This window comes from Tinamus guttatus, unplaced genomic scaffold (genome assembly GCF_059628265.1).
Source record: "Tinamus guttatus ecotype Peru unplaced genomic scaffold, ASM5962826v1 Tinamus_guttatus_pri_ptg000115l, whole genome shotgun sequence".
NCBI classification, from domain to species: Eukaryota; Metazoa; Chordata; class Aves; order Tinamiformes; family Tinamidae; genus Tinamus; species Tinamus guttatus.
In genome coordinates, this window is record NW_028288649.1 from 5,602,826 (window position 1) to 5,623,366 (window position 20,541).

Genomic DNA, 20,541 nt, shown 5'->3' on the forward strand with positions numbered 1-20,541 from the left:
TAATCAACAGTAATAAGCATCACTTCTGATACAAAATTAAAATCTACATTAAATTCTTTTATACATCTAACACCCCCAAAATATAACTCCTTTACCTTGAGCCAATTTCATCAGAATAAAGCTCATAGTGCTCAAGACTGTAATAAGACCCATCAGGTTCCTATTTGTTTGATCAGTAGGACAAGCCTAATACTTGCAGTACATCTACACAAGGGTCACAGGCAGATTTGTCTACACTATAAAAAAACAAAAAGAACTGAAATTCAGGCCCAGATGTCGACGGACCATCCCAGCACCAGACAAGAAAAACCCCACGTATATAGATAGTACACAATGTTTTCAGGAAAGCTCTCTTTTATGGTCAATAAGCAGTTGTATAAGATACATTAACTGATAAAACTCAGCTTTCAAAAGCAATTAGTCATGTTTATATAAGGAAATTCACACAAACATCCGTCACTGTGACCTAGAAATCCTTGTATCAAACAGCAATGTGACATTTGTTTCTAATAAGCCTGCAAATATTCCCATTTGACTAGATTTCCAAATATTAATTAATTCTCCAGTTCTGAGCTGTCAACTACAATCATCTCTGAAATGCTGTACCTGTAAAATTAGCCTCTTATCTTGGTGGAGCAAGGTTTATTGCTAATGTGTTCAGTGCCCAGCCTGCAGCACTGTGCGAGGAAAAAAGCAGGGGTTGTGTGTACCACAACAAACACATAATCCAGGCAGTTATGGACATGACTGAAAATGCACCGAAACCCCAGTCAATAGTGTTATCCCTTAACAATGAAAAAGGAAACAAGATAACGTATTTACTAACAGCGATTAGTTTCAAATTTTTAAATCTTGACTCAAATTCACAGAGCCCTCCAAAGGATGGCTCATGTTTGCTTTTACAGCATTAAGAGATTAGTTAAACAAATGAAGTGGGCAAGAAGAGTACATATTGACATTCCCCTCGTGTTTCAAACCAGCAAAGCTTCATAACTGACTTCAGAGGGACGTGAACAACTGTTTCCTGCTTTGGCAGCAGCACATTAAGTCTTTAATAAAACGACTTTACAAGAATGAATTATCACTTAAAATTGAAACACAAAAGAACATTTTTACTTTCAACATTTAAGACAGCAAAACTTAATCTTCCCTTCTAATATGCTTTTGGATGGATATAAATGTATAAACTGACTCTTTTAAAAAGGGATTGATTTTCTTTTGCTGCAAATTGAAAGCCTGCAGAGGCAACTGAGCATGCCTTTAGAGCAGAAAATATTAGAAATACTATAAGTAAATTAATTTTTCACTGTGCGAAGAGCTATAAGTGAGAACAAGAAACAGCCTTTTGACCGAAGGAACCTTAAGAAAAACGCTGAAGCTTAACTATAGCATCTCGTTTTGGCTTCAAGAACGAGGGCGCTCACCTTTCTCCCCTCAGGAAGGCGAGAGAAAGCACGTGCAGACACGGAGAATCCTGCGGACCACGCAGCGCGTCAGCGCCGGCTTTGGGAATTGAGAGGGCGGCGGCAACGGGCTGAGTGCACCCGCGCTCAGACGACCACGCGCCAACACCTCGCTCCGATCCCGCTTACGCACTTCCCAGCGCTCTGCTCCCGGCCCTTCCAGATGTTTCCCCATGGGCCAGACGGGGCAGAGCTGCTAACAGCAGGATATTGCACGTAGCTGTTGCACACACAACGCTTCGCTCTCCCGGCACTTTTCACACTGTGTTAGTCGTATCGTACTTCCAGTAGTAGCATTACAGAACCTATCACCTGGCACAGGATCAGAGTGTGGCAGAGTCCTTGGCTAGAACTGTCTCTTCCTTTGGGCCAAGGTTTAAGGGAATCTTCAAACTAACCTCACCCAAGGTATGTTGGAGGATTACAAGTCCTGACCACCAAAGTATGGCCTTGTGCTGTACATTGAGCCTTTCTGGGGATTCCAGCAATCACAACCAAGATGCCCTGTACATGACGGCATTCATCTCGGGGCACTCTGGGGGACACCGATCTATCTGCTCATGCTTAGCCTTGATTTTTTCACACTGTAAACTGCTTTTTTGAGAACAAAATAATGCTGCAAGATGATTCCTTAATGCTGTTCACTATGATCACTTGCTATATCCCAGATTTATCAAACTCTGCAACACTTTGCAGCAACAATTACTGCTATATTTATAAGGAGACATCTTTGGTTTTGACATTCCCAAGTTTAGCACTTTCTTGACAAAAGCGCTATTTCATATTAACATTTTAAGTAAAATTCATCGTACTAGGACAGTAAGAAAACATGGAGGGAGGAGAAGTGCACAAATATAGACGTGCAGTTACTTCACCTAGATGTTAACATTTAAAGCAAATTACGCTAATGCATTTGACCCTTCTCTTGAAACAAGGTGCAAGATCAGAGTGTTGTTTCTCACATGAAGTTGCTGACTGCTTAAAAACCTCTCAGTTTCAAGCAAAAATTGCCTGTTCATCTAGCCTTCTTATCTGTGCATTTCATACCTAGCTCTATGAGAATGCATAATCTCCCAATAGCAGAACATGTTGAAATTTTCCTAAGCCTGCATTTATGAAGGCTTCCATGGACTAAAAACCTTCAGCTACAAACGCACAAAACTTTCACATCTGCAGACTCAGAAAAATGACATGATATAAACCAATGACGAATGTTACAAGCTATCTGAGCAATTCTAAGGGCTAGTTTTCAATGCAAGTGTAGATTACAGAATCAATTATGCAATATAGCATCTTAATTAGAGATAGAAATTCTAGATTCTTGAAAAAGTTATAGTTACAGATTGACTCCAAATCCAACATATTGTTTGCATCCAAAGGAAAAATGTATTAAATGCAACACTTCCATGGAAAACTTAGTGAGAGAGCTCAATAACTTTCACTGACAAGAAGATGTATACACAGTATTCTGAATCAAATCTAAAAACACCTGCTTCCTTTCATATTGCACGAGCATATCACCCTGAAAAGCTTATTCTAGAGTCTGTATCTATGAACTGGCAATGACCACGACATGAGTTTTGCATGCATTTTTAAAATGGAAGCACAGTACCTCATAAATCATGTAATGAGGTACTTTGGCATTACTTCCATCATGAAGATGCTTACCTGCGTTTAGTTTATGTATACATAATTACTCTTTGTATTCTAAGATAAGCCTCAACTAATACATGAAAGAGGATGAAAGTGCTCGAGAGACCCTTGTCCTGAGAGAGCCAATTGATCTTTATGCTTTTTTTTTCTCCCGTGCAAGTAGAGCCATTTGAAAAGAGAAACACTCACCTTGCAAGCTAATTGCCACCTAGCAGTCCCATGCTTGATAACAGACTTGGAAGCAATATCATTATTCTGTGTTCCCTCGGGTTCAAAACTGATCGTGATTGTGCTTTCAATTTTAAAATACGAAAATCTGAAAACAAAATCAAATGTGGTGAAGCCCTCTTTGTTATTCAAAGGATATGTAGGACCTTAAGCAATAAGATAGCAAGATGAAGACAAGAACTTTTGCAGTGACATGGGCCACCTAACTTAAAATATGATAAAAACTTGGAGTCAGAGGAAGTAGTTTCTGCTCCTAGATTCCAACTAAGCGACCAGACTCCTTCCGTTTGTAACATAGTTATCACAATCCCTAGCAGGGAAAGAAAGGGAAGCTTAGACCAAAAGAGAGATGCAAGTACAAGCAGGAGGACAGCTGTATTTTTCAGATACAACATTCAACCGTACCCAGTGGAAGTCCTGAAGAATATCAGAAGGGTTTCCACTTTCCCAACACATCTACCAACGTACTTAGAAAGGATTACGGCACTCGCGCTGTCACTTCTTGGATGGTATTTTGACTTCCTGAAACAAGATCCAAGCGCTGAAATGAGGAGCCGCCTATTTCCAGTAGGTTAATGACACAAGATTCCACAGGGTACATACAGGCACTGCAATCTCTTCAGAGGGCATGGGCCATGGCCAGTGTTTTGCTAAGCAGTTGCAAGTTTTTTAAAGTATTCCACAGCCACAGCTTATACTCCTCACAGGACACACCAAACCCGAAGCCAGGATACTCTTCACGTCATCACTGTGCTGCTGCCTGCCTGGAGTTTCAGATACTTCCATGGACACCTATAAATCCTTTTAAAGCCTTTTTTTGTCTCTCCTGCCTTCGAATTATTCAATCGCTCAGGAAAAATTATTAACAAAAGACTCAGTTTTACTCATTCCGAAAATCACGCTCCGCAAGTGAAGTCTAGCATGCATAACATTTAACAACATATTACACCTAATAGGAAAGTGATGGTGCATTTTTTTCTTGGACAGCCAAAATTCTGAAGAGGTTTCAATGGTAAGAATGAAACAGATTCATTCAAAATTTCCAGACGGAAAGTCCAAATTCTTGTTTTCTTCTCCACTGGAAACATACTTCTTTGCAGATACTACACTACAACTGATATCAATACTGGTAGCCACATTTGTTGCATATCTTATGATAGCAACAGCTTCTTGAGAGGCATCATTTCCCTGCGTGGTGCAGTATTAAATACCATAAACTCAAAAGATACTGTGCTGGGGTTTTGTTTTCCTCTTCTTTTTCTCCCCTCCACTGAGTGTTGTGGGGCCACTCAGTAAAGCATTAACCTTGCATCTTGCAACTTTGAAGGCTTTGCACTTAACATCCTTGAACATATACTAATGTTATTACAGATGATGCACACTCATGCCATCCTTGCCCTTAAAAGGATGAAGGCAACATACCTTCAAGAACTTCGAAGTTACAGGTTGGTAGCCTTTAACCGAAGCAAAATGCTGAGGTAGTCAGTCAAGTTACATATTCTGAGCACTAAAATATTCTTTCCTTGAGGAATGTGACTCTAGACCCAACTGCCGCTTGAGCAGTGACTGGGAACAGAACAGGTAGCTCCCAAGTCTCTCCTTATGGTCTTCTACTATAGAAGAAAGCAACCTATAACCCCTACACAACTATAATGGACTCTTTTATTAAGTAGATCCCACACTTGCTGCATGCTTTCCTCTAGCAAGATCTGATATACCCCTCAGAAAATACTAATTTTGTAATACTCTGAAATGTAGAGTAAAATAAAAGATACCTCTTATTCATTGTAGTTATCTTAATTACTTTCTAAACTGTTTGGGAGTATGTGTTATGGTTATCACATCTACTTCATAATCAAAGTTATTTATGTATCAGAGCACAGTGGCACCCAGGTAAGTGCCAGCTACACCGAAATACAGTTGGAAAAACAGAAAGTTCAGAGCCACCTCCCATTAGGTGAAAGTCTGATCGAAGGTGACTTGTTGGCCCCTCCTACTGTGTAAAGCACATGACAGGGCAGAAAGGAATCAGCCGGCCGTGCTATTTGTGAGCTGCCTGAATTTCCTTGTACCATTGGAAAGAGGAGGCCCAGGCACAAGAGAGACCAATCCATTCTCTAAAACCCATTTCCCCATACCATTTTTCATGACACTGCAGGTCAGTGAGCAGTTATGTCAACACAGTCTTTTTATTTTTGTTAGCTCACAAAAACAAAGCAATATTTAAAGTGCTCTGCTTGCATATCAGCAGGCTGAATCTGTTTAGCAAATTAAAATAGGGTAACATTTCACCCAATATTCTATTCCTTAAATATTTTCACTTTAGTAAAGCCTTTAAAACATCTGTTACTCTTCCTCTTTCAAGCAGCCCTGGTTAACTCCAGCCTGTGCATGCTTCCTTACAACAGTCCTTTCTGGTTGCAGATTATGTTAAATTGAGAAGCTGGACCCTCACAGTGCACCTGTTCAGCACCATCTGTTGCAATACTGACTTATTGACTTTTCCTACAATAGATGCTGCAAAAAATAAAAATTCATGCTTTGGAGTGGATTATACAAAGCACCAGCAGAGCAGAATCAGATAGCCTACCTAACTTTAACAGTTAACATTGAGTGATTGAGGTCTGGTTAAAGACCTAAGTTCATGTATGTCTGCTCAGAAATTCTGCTTAATCCATCTGTAATCTGATATCAATAGATGTAAATATTGCATTTGTCAGATTATAGCAGGGATCCAGGCAATTTTCAGCTGTGACTATGCACATACCTAGACAGATATGCATTTAGCTGTCTCCACATGAAACAAGCCAATACTCCCAGGCTTAGGGGAAGCCTAGAAGTGTGTCTAATTAGGCCCTGATTAAACAAAGTTGAAAAGAAAAGGAATGAATGCAGCCCAAACTGCAAAAGGATAAGAAGGGGAAGGAGAGATAAATAAATACACAGCTTTATAATGGCTGGCACTGACTTATACATGCTCTCCAACTCAGCTGCTGCAGTTATCCTGTGGCTGAGCATAGCTGGCTTAGGCACAGGCCTGTTCTCCTTTTATCTGCTTCAGGGCAAAGATCAGCTAAATTAGCTTGACTCACAGCTAAAAGGTAGACCAGCTGAACACCATCAAAACTATTCCACCTGATTTTTCACTGAAGCAGATTAGGAGTACTCACATGATCTATTAATGCAGCCCAGCAGAAGGCAGCAATAGTTCCAGATGTTTCCAAAGTGACTGCATACTCCCACACTGAAGGGAATCAGCACAGGAATAGGAGCTTGTCAATAAGGTAAGCAAAGACCAAGCAGGGAGATGGCAGAGGAAAGTGGTCTTCATCCTCTCCTACAACACAGAGATAAAAGTTTACCTTTTAAACTATACTTTGCATTCTTTTAGTAGCTGACTTGTTTGCAGAGTATGGTAAGCAGAATTTGAAATCAGTTCTCTATTATATGCAATTCATATCTTTCATATTGTTTTAAGCAAATCTAAATAAAAAAACGCAAATTTTCACCAAATTTAATTCAGCTTAAGAACTGTACCTAATGGTTGCTTTTCTTCAAAGACTAAGTTAGAAGCATCATAGAAATGTAATAAGAAAATGTTACTTGCTCTTTTATTAGGTATTCTCATGAAAACACTACAAATTAAGTGTACCGCAGTGATTAGTGTTCAGTATTTAAGAGAAACAGTACTTAAAATTAATATTAAACTTCTGCTGTGTACAAAGTGAGATTCAAATTGCATGTTTATTATCTCTCTACAGGATGGGTTTTCAGAATTGCTCAGTGTTACCATATTATACGTTTCAAACTACTTCCAAACTATTTTATTGTGCTCTCCTGTCTTGTTAGATATTTAGTAAGAAGTTATTTTGGAATCATACTGAGGTGGTGCTGGGTGAGACTGTTAGGCGAGGTGGGTTTAATACTACATGCAGAAACACTTGCAGACTATACACAGCATTGCCTTGGGTATCACAAGTCTGGAAGCATGTCCTTTCCGTGCTACATCATGGTTGGACTTGATCTTGAAGGTCTTTTCCAACCATAACGATTCTATGATCACTCCTTGGCCAGCTGGCTACATCAGTGTACTTTTATATAGCCTTCCATCTCTGTAAATGCACAGTAGAAGGGCTGTGCTTAGTGTCCAAAGCCGTTTCATTAAAGAACATGCGTTGCTGTGGAGTGCCACGCCTGCACTCAACCCGGAGCAAACCGAACACTGGGAGCCTATGAAAGGAAACAGGCAAGGGCGGGGGGACACTAAATCAACGGGTCAGCTGCAGTTCAGGGAGGGAAGAAAAATAAGTGGTTTACAAGGGGATACAAGAGCTGTTGGGAAGGATCTAGCAGAGACTGTCAAGGGATAGTTTTTGGTCTGTTTTATCCTAAATCTTCTCTTCCCCCACTCTCCAGAGATGAATTAGATGGGCCTGTTCCAGGACCTTCCAGCCCTGTCAAGTCTTGCACCAAATGCCCAGCTAAATCAGAGGACTAGAGTACTTGAGTTAGCCTTTCTGATTCAGAAAAGGGATTTGGCTCTAGATCCCTGACATCCCATATAATCATTAAACAACAACAGGGCTATTTCTGGCAGAACATTTAAATAGTTACAGCACAGAGGAGCAGCTTTGGCAGGAGCCATTGCTATGTTTACTTCTGAATAACCAACAGCCTGTCCATCACAGACCTAATGGGGACACGAAAACAAATCAGGGTACAAGATGTGCCAATACAACAGCTCCCTGCCACTGCGGAAGGGCAGAGTTTCCTCCTTGCCTCACTCTGCTGCATGCCCTGACACCTGCACTTATCAGATTTTTGGGTTGCTTCAACTTGCTAAGATGGCAGAAAGCTATCTCGGGAAGCGTCCAACAGATGGTAGGAATTTCAGGAGAGCTGCCCCACCGGATCAGAGGCAGATTGGGTTACTTTGTACTGGTGCAGAGAAGGCTGGCGGCACATCCAAAAAATTGTAAGGATTCAGAGTCAGGTTTTACTCAAAACACTCTTAACTGCCAGAACAGATTTTTAGGAATCTTTGGAATCATTCTCCACAGGCTTTCCCACACTTTCTGATGTGCAAGCGCAATCCACAGGTACTGCAGCAGAGCATAACAGATAATGAGACAGACATAACACTGCTTAATATCCTAGGTAAAAGCACCATTCAACCACCCTTTAAAGCTGCCCTTAACTGCTGCTTCTCGAAGGTATCCCGAGGGCAGGCAGCAGACGGCACTGCCCAGAACACACGATGGCAAAGCAAAACCATGGCATGATCCCTATGTTTCCTGTGCTCAAGTCACGATGGCAGGGCTGGAACAAGGAAGCAGGCACTCTCTGAAGAAGGCTCTCCAAAGCAAAAGCTAGAATACCAAATTCAGGGAGGAAACTGTTATAAGCATGATGCGTTTGACACAAGACGCATCATCCAGGCTTTCCACATAAAAAATAAGTTCTACTGGGGGCAGATGAGCTGGTAAATAAGTAGTTAACTGCAAAATTAAAGAAACCAAACAGTAAGCTGCACAACTTTGATTCCTGAAGGTGTTTAGACAAAGAAGAAAAAATACATTTGTCATCACCAGCAGTAAAATATGACTGACTCAAGACATCACAAATTAAGACACTGTTGCAAATGTTTAATGTAGTCTCTTCAGTGTCAAAATCCATTTTCTATTTGGCAAATAAAAGATTAAAGCCATTACAGAGTAAAATGAACCAACAGACATGTGCAGCAGTTTTTCATTTGATATTAGATAAATCATTCTAGTCACTTGTATAGGATAGACTAATCAAAGCAAGTAGCATTACACAAGTTTTTGGAAAGTTTTTTTTTTTTTTTTTAAAAAGCATTAGCTTTAGTCATTCTTGTTCTACAAGAAAGCAAACCACCCATTTACTCCCACTGTTAACACCAATATAAGGCAAAAGCTTCAAATTTCTTTTATTAACTTTCTGATTTTGAAAAGTTTGCAACATTCCTTCTGTTACCAATAAAAATAAAATGAAGGAATTTTAAAAGTCATTAAAACCCAATACTAAACTTAAAATATGTAAACTAGGCAGAGATTTCTTTTTTTTTTTTTTTTTTAAGTCTTTGAAAAAGGTATACAGGACAAGTAGCCTTGTTTTGTTGTTTGGCTTCTGCGTCAAGAAAATACATCGCTTATTTTCATATCCTTTGGGCACAGCACACAAGTATGATCTTGTACGAACCAACACGTGGTCTTCCTGGTCAGCCGCATCTCCAGAGAGGTGCTTTTCACACCAAAGTTTCCTGAAAATAAACACCTATCAAGTAGATCAGAATTAAATAAAATCACCTTTGGGTGCCACCACTAAGCCATACTCCTTGGAACTTAAAAAAACAAGTTGGCTACCACATAGGATACAATAACTGCATAAAAGATAAAGCTTTGTCCGGGAGGAGGAGAAGAAGCAAACAGGCTGCCCAAACATGTTTGCTCTAACAGTTTAAAATTACATAGTAACTTTGTATATTTCCTTTCTGCCAAATCACTTGCTACTCAACAATCAGGGTAGCTTGTGCCTCTGAACAAACAGGAGCTAAGTAATCTTTAAATAAATGTGCAGAATACTGTGTAAATCATAAATAATAGCTTGCATTACAAACAACCCCCCAAATGAACACATCAAAATCACACCCTCAACTGTAAAGAAATTTTCCAAGATTTTTTGTTTTAGGGGAAGAAAGTTTTGAAAGTGTGCCTTGGAATAGTATCCCCATGGATTACAAACACGTATCTTATTAATGTGCAGAAACCTCCATGGAAGAAAAATGGGTTACCCAGAGAGACTGTGACTATTCCTTGCTCCTTGGGAATATTCAAGAGCTGTTTGGACACAAATCCCGACCAATCCACTTTAGGCAGCCCTGCTTGAGTACAGAGTTGGCGCTTGAGGGGAGTTTGGCCCTTCCAAACCCAACCATCCCGTGATTATCAGCCGAGCAGAACCCCAGTCAGCTCCACAAGAATCTCATTTAACCCATGTAAATCAACTGCTTGTAGAAAGCAGCATGGTCAGTGTTATAATAGCCAGCAGTAATTCTTATTATAACCCACATACGCAGTTTGCGACATTAGACAAGCTGCTTAAAAAGTAGCACACATTTGGGTTAACCATATCAGGTACATTCTATACAACATTTCCTGCTTTTAAAACTGCTCAATGTACAAAGGCTCAGCTAGTTATTCCTTGTTTAAAACAGACTGTTACTCTTTCTAAAGCACAGAGATATGGCCATGCTTAACAGCAAGAACAAGTGTAAGAGCACTTAATTCTCCTTATGTCACAGGAGCTTTTACCCAGGTAAAGTACCAGTAAGCTGAGAAAAACAGAAGCTGAACTATTTGGCTTGTATCTATGTTTTTAAATTCATTCCTCGGACTGCTTCAACTTCTGCAAGGTGCATCACAGTTATTAGGATCAAATCCACGGCACCTCCCAAGCCCAGACCTAGAGGCTACCAACATTAAAATGCAGCAGTTTGATTCTCAGCAACGACCAAATAAAGGTCACAAGCTCTGCTCTGCTGTAGGACCAGAAGTCAAGTCTGTCTTTTGGATATATTATGGATTTGCTGCAGACGTAAAGCACACACTATAGCAGTGGTCCCTCTGCTTACTTGCCCTAACTTCACTTTCTTCTCCAAATATTAAACATAAGCAAGTTGGTAAGACTGTTAGAAAAAGCTTTGATAAAGGATTTTTAAAGTGTGCACTGCTATGGGGTGCAGGTTCCACAGCATGGAAAAGCAGCAGCTTTAATGGCTCTGTTAAGTAGCAGGAAGCCCTCAGGTTTGTCTGTAAAGGTCAGTACAAATGTACCTCAGAGAGCTGCAAGAAATGAATTTTCAAAACTAAGAAGCAAAGCAAGCTTTCAGCAGCACGTGCTCAGACACACATTAAAGCGAGAATAATCCACCTGAATCAGAAGCAAGTTCTCTGGGACAGCCAAGGCATCTCCGTAAACCTAACTCCCTCAGCCCAGCGTTGAACTATGAGCACTTATGCAGTAAGCTGAATTTTCATGATGGGTTTACTATTCAAAATTTAAACTTAAAAACAAAACAAAGTGAGTGAAATTTGAAACATGGACTATTAGCATTACAGTTTGCCAAAACCAGAGACAATAACAGAGGATTATGATAGAAAGCGAAAGGGAACCTTTATAAACCAAACCTGGCTCTATGTAACCAAATCAAATTGCAGCTTAAAAACAGGGCATATTAAGCTGCTCAAATAGTAGGATACTCACAAAAAAAAAAAAAAAAAATCAAGTTCAACCACTTTGACCATAGCAGTCACTCAGGAGCACTTGACAAGCTAGTGCATTGTCTAAGACTACAAAAAGGAGTATTAAAAACTAAACTGGTCAGTTCAACTCAAATTAGCCTTCACAAAACATTCCCATACATTTTTCATTTCAAGTCTAATTACACTATCCACTAAATAATAAGCTGGGCAAGTATTCTGCTTCTTCTCTTATTTTTTCCCCTCTAGAAAAAAGCTGCAGAAAATACTCTTGTTCAAACATATCCTACGAATTTTATGAACACTGTCTTTCTCAGACTATCACTCATATCCCCATGACTGCACTCACAGGAAGTCTGATGAAGTTTTCAACCCAATTACAAGTTGTGCAAGTGAGGAAAGAAATGCTGCCTACTGAAAGCAAAAAAAAAAAAAAAAAAAAAGCTTCTAGAAAAGGAGCAGTGTTTTAATTTGTACATCAATTATGTTTTACAAGTTTGCAAGGGGAACTTCATCTTTTGCTAGCCTCTGTCTAGCCTGACCCAATTTGAAGTCTTCCTGCTAATGCAAAATCTTCTCCCTGCTATGCTGTCAACTTTCTGTTCAATGTTCTTCTTTCTAATATTTATTTCTGCATTTTCCTGGAAAGCAGCAGTGAATCCAGCACAGTCGTTTTCACAGCTTCTCCATGCTCAGAACACCTTACCAACTCTCTACAAAAACTTCTCTCATCTTCAAAATAGTACTCTCCAAGTGGCTAACCATGGAAAGGCTGTTCAAATCCCTAGACACTCAGGGATTAGGGTTTAGAAAGTAGCAAGTAGCCAAGTGTGGGGGACCGTGCTGAGCATGTCTTGGGATGTATCATATTTCAATTGATGTGATCCAAAAAAGGTGCCTAATCTCCCTCATTATAAGGGGGTCTTAGGGAGTGGAAGATACCTGCCAGGCTATTCTTTGAGAACACAAATATCCCTAAACTTGCCTTTTATGCACACACAGAGGCTTTGCTAACTCCATCTGGAGACTATGTTATAACTTCGGGAAAGGGCTAAGAAAACTTACTAGAATAAAATGGCAAAAAGTAGTTGGAGGCATCAGGCAACTTGAGATCCTACTCAAATCACTATTACTGGAGTACAGGTATTTTCATCATTCGGATGTAATATGCCTCTTTCATATATTAATAAAAAGAACTCACAAACTATTATAATCCAATTGTTCATTATCAGTAAGAGCATAATCTTTTCTAAGATTATTTGCTCTTTTCATTTTCCCAGATTGAAAAACTATTTCACTTTTCTTATAATCAAAAAGTTTGTTAATGAATGTTACATAGCAAGTTAATATGAGCATCGTGACATTTGCCAACATTTCAAGATCAATCCAAAGTGATTATATTCAAACTGTATTGAAACCAAATGTTTTCCAAAGGTCTGGAAGTTGTCAAATATTGTAAACAAAAGGAAGTATTTAAGAGAAGAGTTGCTAAAATGGGTGGGAAATATTTCTTAGAGATCCACACCAATAAAGTCACTTTCAACTAGGTTATGTGCTGGACTGAGAGCTCCACAAAGAGCAATTTAGAGATTATAGTGGCTGCCATCACTCGAGATTAATACATTTATTATGCAGTCTGCTGTCAGTCCGCCCAGCGGAAAGAGTCACTACCAGTTAAGCAATGGCCAGATGAACTGCCTGGGAGGGCCAGGGCAGATCACAGCCTGTGGACTGAGCAATCTTAATCAAAAAAAAAAAAAAAAAAAAAAAAAAAAAAAAAAACTGTATACACATATCTCCACCATACACCCACTCTGATTTCACCCTCTAAAATCAGTCACACTTTACATTCCTTTCTAATGTTCATACATAGTTTTCCTCAAACTAAGAAACTAAACTGCAATATGCAACCTGATAGCGGGCAGGCTCAGGGAACTGAAACGCTGCAGTATTCTGACAACTTACCTCATTCAATCAGCTCACCATGAGTTCTTAGAGCAAGCACAAAGGAAAAAAAGCAGGACTGCACAGCTGGTCACAGAGAACTCCTACCCCAAAAGGCGATCATTAGATCTGCTAACTACACCTTAGTCTTTCCCAGTGAAATCAATTCATTTACACAGCCTCAGGTATTTGATTATATCCATACCCTTCTTCTGGTGTTCACCCTCAAGTCACACTTGGTATCTAAATTATATTTTTTTCACATATTAGTTATAGGTGTTATAGTGGAAGTTTTCATTGATATAAAAAGTTTCCAAGAGCTAAAGAATACACTCAGCAAATGTGACTTGAATCAAGCAAAACCTGTCCTGCTGGCAGTAGTCAAGGTAGACAGGTTCATCTATTAGGGTCAAGAAGGATTTTTATCTCCAAAAGGCAAGCAAATGTGTTCAGTTTGTTCAGTTTATGTTTGCTTTGTCCTGTTCATTAGAATCCACTAATTGCAGGTGAGGGTTGCAGTGGAAAGCGGGTTGCTTTCCCATCTACAAACCATTGCACCCCTTAGCACAGCAAAGCAGTTTCAGTGAGGCAGGATAAACGGGGGCCGTCCTGATGACAGCTCCAAAGCAGGTGGCTTGAAGAGATCAATACATAACTTTGAAAGAAGCAAGGATCCTTCTTAATCAAGAGGTGTGTTCTCATGATGCCCACAAGGCTGCTGTCATGCTGTTTGGTACAAGGAGCTGCAGAAAAGCAGGACACCACAGTCCTGCTGGCAGCAAGTGTCCCGTGTAGCTGATGAGACCGCACCGGTGCTGCCTCTCACACAGACAAAACACGACAGAGGGCCCCGTGCTCAGACACACCAGTTTTCACCCGCCAGCTTGAAAATGCCTGTGATTTTTCAAACCTGGTCATTTTTCAAATCTGTTAAAACTCTCTCCAAAAGGCAAAGACTTTGAGCTACTGTTGCTGGATATGATTAATGACAGGATACATTTCTAACACATGGGACTTGAAAACAACGCAAACAAAATGAATATTACTACTTCAATTGGACTCGCTGAAGATACAATTGATACGACTCAGGTTAATTTCTTACTTAATATCAGTATCAGGATATGACAGGGTGCAACTGTTTCGTTATGTGCACGGGTAGGACAGGAGGGGCCAAACTAAACTGCACAGCAGCACGCTGGAGCTGTACACTAGACCCAAATGGCTAGGCTAGAAGTACATCAGTCCCTGCACAAGCATTCAACAGTTCTGACTGCCTTGGTTCAGCAGCCACACTGGCATTTCAGGCAACATTTGAAAGAAGAAATGACCTATCTTAGCAGAGTTAAATGCTGTTACACATTCGTGGGAAGCCTCCAATGCGCACTTGTACGCACATAACACAGGAAGGACGGTGCCTTTGGTTGAAACAGCCAACCACCTATTTAACCAAGCATCAAACACAGAAGCAGCGCATCTCAACACAGCAGCACCGCCGTTCGAGCTTCAAGCCCTTGGCCCAGCGAGGGAACTAGATGCTGAAGGTTTGTTAATAGCCAAGCACAGCTTACAGTCAACACTGACCGTAACAGCTCACCCAACCCCACAGCTGCCAAAAATTACACACATTCTTCAAAGTCTTTGGGTCAGCTCAAATACGGTAAGTAATGAAGACACAGGCAATAAATCTAGATAAAGTAGCAATACTATATGGAAGGGGTATTAACTGCAGAAGAAAACAGCAACACTAGCTTGAGCAAGCAGGATACCAGCTTACGAGTGACAACAAAACACCATCTTTTCTCCTCACGCTGTGATAGAGCCAGAGTGGCTCTTGCCCTCCACTGTCCTGTACTATTTTAATACATTCTGGTCATTTCTGATAAAAATGCCAACAGAATAAGGGGCAGAGATTATCTTTGCAAGCCTCCAAAATCAAAACTAAACCCAGCCATCAACAGAACGTAATATGAAAGGGATATATATATATATATTCAAAAAAGCAGCAAGGCAGCAAGATTCAAATAATCCCAAGCAAATCCCTCTCTCCCCATACATCCTTTGTTTCGTATATTCATAACAGAAAACTGGACTCTTAAGTAAAGGAAAAAGCTGTTTATACCCTAGAGGCAACAATATTTTTTCCTTCAGAAGAATAAAGCTCCCCATTCTCTCCAATATGCTGCAGCTCCCTCTCTTGATTACAGATGAATAAGAAAGGAGAGGTAGCATATCAACAGATGCACCTTGAGGCAATGCAAGTTTGACTGAAAAGGCCAAAGAAGTGCAGAGAGCGAGTTCTGCCATCAAAGATTACAGCCACTGGCCTGAAAACAAAACAGTGTCCAGTTTACCTACATAAGCTAATATGGAAGTGGTGGGGTTTTTGTTTGTTTTTAACCTATAGCACTGCCACTAATCTCTCTTCATAAGCTGTTTTCTCCGTTAGAGCCAGACTTGTAAGATGCTTACAACTACAAAATACTCCTATCTAGCTCCTGGACAGTATTTAGAAGCAGCAACTTTTTTTTACTCTGCTCACCAAGGTTACTGCTGCAATAGAAAATGCTGTTTTCTCCCACGTTTCCGCAGTTTCTACCATTTTAGGTTTTCTTTCTGACCAATTAACTTAAGTGTATTTGCCTTCACCATTTCTGGCATGCAGCAACATGACACTGACATGGTTCTTGACATTTCAACTGCTTCTCAGGGAGATGTGCAGTACAACTAGCAATTTTTGTCAACTTAATCTATTCTCTATTTAGCAAAGTTACGTCCAGTAGCACAGGCAGCCCTGCCTTCTCTTTGCAGGCTCAGGAAGATGACTCCACACTAACTTACAGATTGCTCAAAAGCAGAGGATTATCTTTACAACCATAATTAAGGCTATGAACTGAACTCTTATAGCACCTTTCTAAATGTCCTTCAAGACTTAGTAACAAAAGCTGTATAACTGAAAATTGCGAAATCTCCATGGATCTGCAAAGAATGAGCCTGATTATAAAAATCAGTAAAAGTTGAATGAAAACCTAAGTGGTAGGCTTAAGAAAAAAGTTTTTTTTTTCCATGATAAAAGAAGAAGTCTTTTGTTTAAATCTAGATCAGAATAACCTTAGAAAGTACCATGCAGATAAAATCCCAAGGTCATATTCATTTTACAGACATCTTTAACTGCGCTCTGCATTGTTCACTTTTCCAGTTAAAAGTTTGCATTCCTCCCATTTATTTGTGTGTGCAGAAAAACACTTGAGTTATGGGCAATTACTTGAAGTTTTAAAGATAATTTTGCTTTTCCATCACAGTGTGTGTACACAGAGTGTTTTAAAACAAAGCAATCCCCTGTTCTCTATCCACTCCTCTGTGCCATGATTTGTGAATGGATTACATGGAAGGAGGAAGGGAAAGAAAAAAAAAAAAAGAGGAAGTTGTACTTTGGAAAGCGACTATCAAAGCAGCGCGCACGTTTTGCAGAAATGCAACCACAGGAATAATTTTAGATTTAATGCAAGTTTAACGGCGTATTTCACAAAGCACAACCTTCGTGAGATTAGGGCCCAAGACATGACACTTTAGATTTAAAAACACAGCTATTTATTCCAACATCACCTTCCGTCTACCCTAAAGCTCTTAAATTCTTAAAGGGCGGGAAGGGGAGGATATTAAAACCAGAAAGGAAGGCCAGGCCCATTGCCAGGACGGGGCGCCCGGCAGCCCCGCGCCACCGGACGGCCGCACTCCCGCCCGAGGGAGATGGCCCCGCAAGACCTGTCATCCTCCCCGCTCCGCCGCGAGGCGGCCCCGCGCCGTTGCTGCCTCTTTGGCGTGAAACGGGTGAAACGGCCGCGGGGGAAGCCACGCACCGTTCCCACGGCAGCGAAAGCAGGACCTCTGGGAACAACAGTAATAGTTACAGCGACGATCAGCGCGCGGGGGGGTCCCACGAGCGCAGCTGGCGGTTGGCACCAACGTCCACCCGCCCCGGTGGCCGCTCGGGGGCCCCGGGCCGCCCTGCGCGCGGCGCCCGCGCTCCCCAGCGCCCCTGCGCGGCGGCAGCGGCGCCTCCTTCCCTCTCGCCTTTCCTCCCTCCCTCCCTCCTTCCCGGCGGCGCAAGTTTGGGAAGTGCCGGAGCGGGAGCCGCCGCCGCCGCGTCCCTCACCAGGGGTCGAACTCGTGGATGATGCTCTCGAAGCGGATGACGGCGAAGAGGCGCGAGCTGAAGCCGGCCAGCCAGGCCAGGAAGAGCACGGTGAAGGAGAGCAGCGACTGCCAGCCCGCCGGCTGCGACAGGCCCCCCGACAGGCCGCCCGCGCCCGACGGGGGGCCCGCGGCCGCCGCGCCGCCGCCCGCGCCGGCTCCGGCGCGGCTGTTGAGCGCCGCCGCCGCGGAGTTGGCGGCCGCCGCCGGCTTGTGCTTGTGCTCGGCGGCCGAGTGCTCCGCCATGTTGTGCGCGGGGCTCGCTCGCAGCCGCTCCGCCTGGCGCGTGCGGCGGGGAGGCGGGCGGGCGGGGGAGGGGAGGGGAGGGCGGGGCGGTGCCGCGGGGCGGGGGCGGCGCCGCGGGGCGGGGCTGGGCGGGGCCGCCGCTCCCTGCGCTCCCTCCCCCCTCACGGCCGTGTCCGCGCGCGGGGGCGGGGCCGCGGGCGGGGCGGGGCTCGGCGTTGCCGCCCTGCCGCGGGGGCGGGGCTGCGGGGCCACGCGGCCAATGGGCGCGCCGACGGCGGCTCCGCGGCGGCCTGTCACGGAGCGACAGGTACCTGGGAGGGGCGGGGCGGGCGAGGTCGCGCGGCCAATGGGAGCGGCGGGGCAGGCGAGCGGGAAGGGGCGGGGAGGTGTGCGTAAGGGGGCGGGGCCTGCTGGCGGGCTGTTCCAATCAGCGCGAGGCAGCGGGCGCGGCCTGCCAATCACGTGAGGGCGCGCGGGTGCCGTCACTAGCGGCGCGCCCCTCCGGCGCCGCGCCAGGCGCTGCGGTGCGTGGGGAATGGCGGGGCGGCGCCGCTCCCGGCGTGCTCCGCGCGGCGTGCTCCTCTCCCCCCGTCCGCGCGGTGGCGTGAGGCAGGCTGGGAGTCGTAGTCCGCGGCTCGCGTCCCGAGCACGCGTTGGTTTCCAACGGCTCCAACGGCTCCTGCTCGCCGGGCCGGCGTCTTGCGGCTAGGAGGAGGAGCCGAAGGCAAGGCCTGCCCCAGGGGAGCTCTGGCTGGGCTTGCTCCCCTCAGCACTGCAAGCAGCATCGGTGACCTGGGCCTGTCGGGCACCGGTGGGAGCCCTGCAGTTCCCACAGACAGACAAACAGAAACTTTTAATTTTGTTGTTGCTGTTTTCTGCATTGTCATTATTGAAAACCTGTGGTAACCCACAATTTCCTTAAATATTTTGTAAAAGCCCTGGTCATAAGGAAAGCCTGAGGAAGGCTGACAGTTTTGAGGCACCGCTCTTTCTGGCGGGCCTCGACAAGCGGGACCCTTGCTGGCCTCCCTTCTGATTAATGATGTGGAGGTGGCAGGAAGCCACGTGGCACAATGCTCAGCACATGCAGAGTGAAAATGCACGGTACTGAAACCACTTACACCGTATGATGTGTGCATACCTGAAAAACACCTGGATATAGCATAGTTCCTAAACAGTCCATTCTTCTATAGTCTTTTACGATAAGGTCTAAAAATTTCCAGAAAACTGTAAGGCTCATTTTTGCCAAACCTGTCTCTTAAAAGGCTATGTTTGTTTGTATGTTTTTTCAATATTTTGTTCAGCTCGACTCTTGTTAAAATAGGCTAATAATACATCCAAGAGAAATTGTTAGCTATTTGCCTCTTTTCTAGTCTTCACTGTGAGATTTGTCTAATCACAGACTCACAGAATGGTTGCCATTGGAAGGGACCTCTAGAGATCATCTAGTCCAACACCCCTGCTCAAGCAGGGACACCTAGAGCATGTGGCACTGGGTGGTGTCCAGGCGGGTTTGAAGATCTCCAGTGAGCTGACCAACTGGCATTTTAAGTGCAGGGTTCATGTTTTTCTTTTTCTTTTTTTTTCTTTTTTTCTTTTAGTTGGCTGGTGAGCAAAAAGCAAGTGCCTACAAATTTGCAGCCATCAAGCGTTCTCTAAAAAGCATTGACTGGTTTTCCAACGCACTCAATCCCAGTCCACTGTTCTGAAATGATGATTTCATTCTCCCTTTCTAACAGTTTGGATCCTGTCTTTTGGCAATGGCAGTTTAGGTTTAATGCTGCAGTAGAGGTGCTGCTTTAGGTGCCACTGATGTATATAGGATGCATTTTTTTTCTTTTTTTCCTCCCCCTTCCAGCCTCCACCTACCCATCCAAGACCATTTCTCTAGTTGTTGAGGAGTCAAAGGGGGTTGGTGGTCTGGGATAACGTGAATATCAGCACTTTAGGTAAGTTATTTTCATTTGTTCCTCTGTGTGTGGTGATGTTTTCTTTGAACACAAAAGCCACAGAAACGCCCACATGGGTGGGTGGTTGAGCAGTTGGATTTGCCTTACAACCGTGAATCATTTTGCACATGGAGATCACTTCCCTAATCTGAGCTTGCAAAATAATATCCAAATGCTATAAGGAAAGACAAGAAACTTACTTAATTTTCAAGCATCCTTAACAGTGAAATTACTGGGAGGATAATGCCAAGTGCAGAGTTTATGTTACATTTGTAGAGGGTTCAGAATCTTGACAGTTGTGGATCTGAAAAGAGTCAAGGAAATGTCAGCCGAGAGCTTATTTCTTAATAAAGCAACCATGTATCACCGACATTCAGCCTGCTATTGAAAGAATAGTAAACAAAATTTATGCAGGAGAAACTGGACACACCTGTGCAATAAAGCATTAATCAGAAGTACAGACTTATGGTTGGGGGAACAATTTATACTTTTTAGCAAGCTTTATTGGCAACAATTCAGCATAAGTTATAAGCAGGAGTAGGTACTTCTGTTAATAAGATATAGCTTCAAAGACCTGTTTAGGTT

General features: G+C 42.9%; 1 protein-coding gene across 1 annotated transcript in view; it reads right to left on the minus strand.

Annotated features, from left to right (window-relative positions):
- STT3B (STT3 oligosaccharyltransferase complex catalytic subunit B) overlaps positions 1-18,007 on the minus strand; it is a 46,379-nt gene extending 28,372 nt beyond the window's left edge. The window contains exon 1 of the mRNA XM_088521138.1: positions 17,724-18,007. Coding sequence (XP_088377264.1) covers positions 17,724-18,007 — 284 coding nt within the window. The remainder of the gene's footprint in view (positions 1-17,723) is intronic.
- Positions 18,008-20,541: the final 2,534 nt, after the last annotated feature.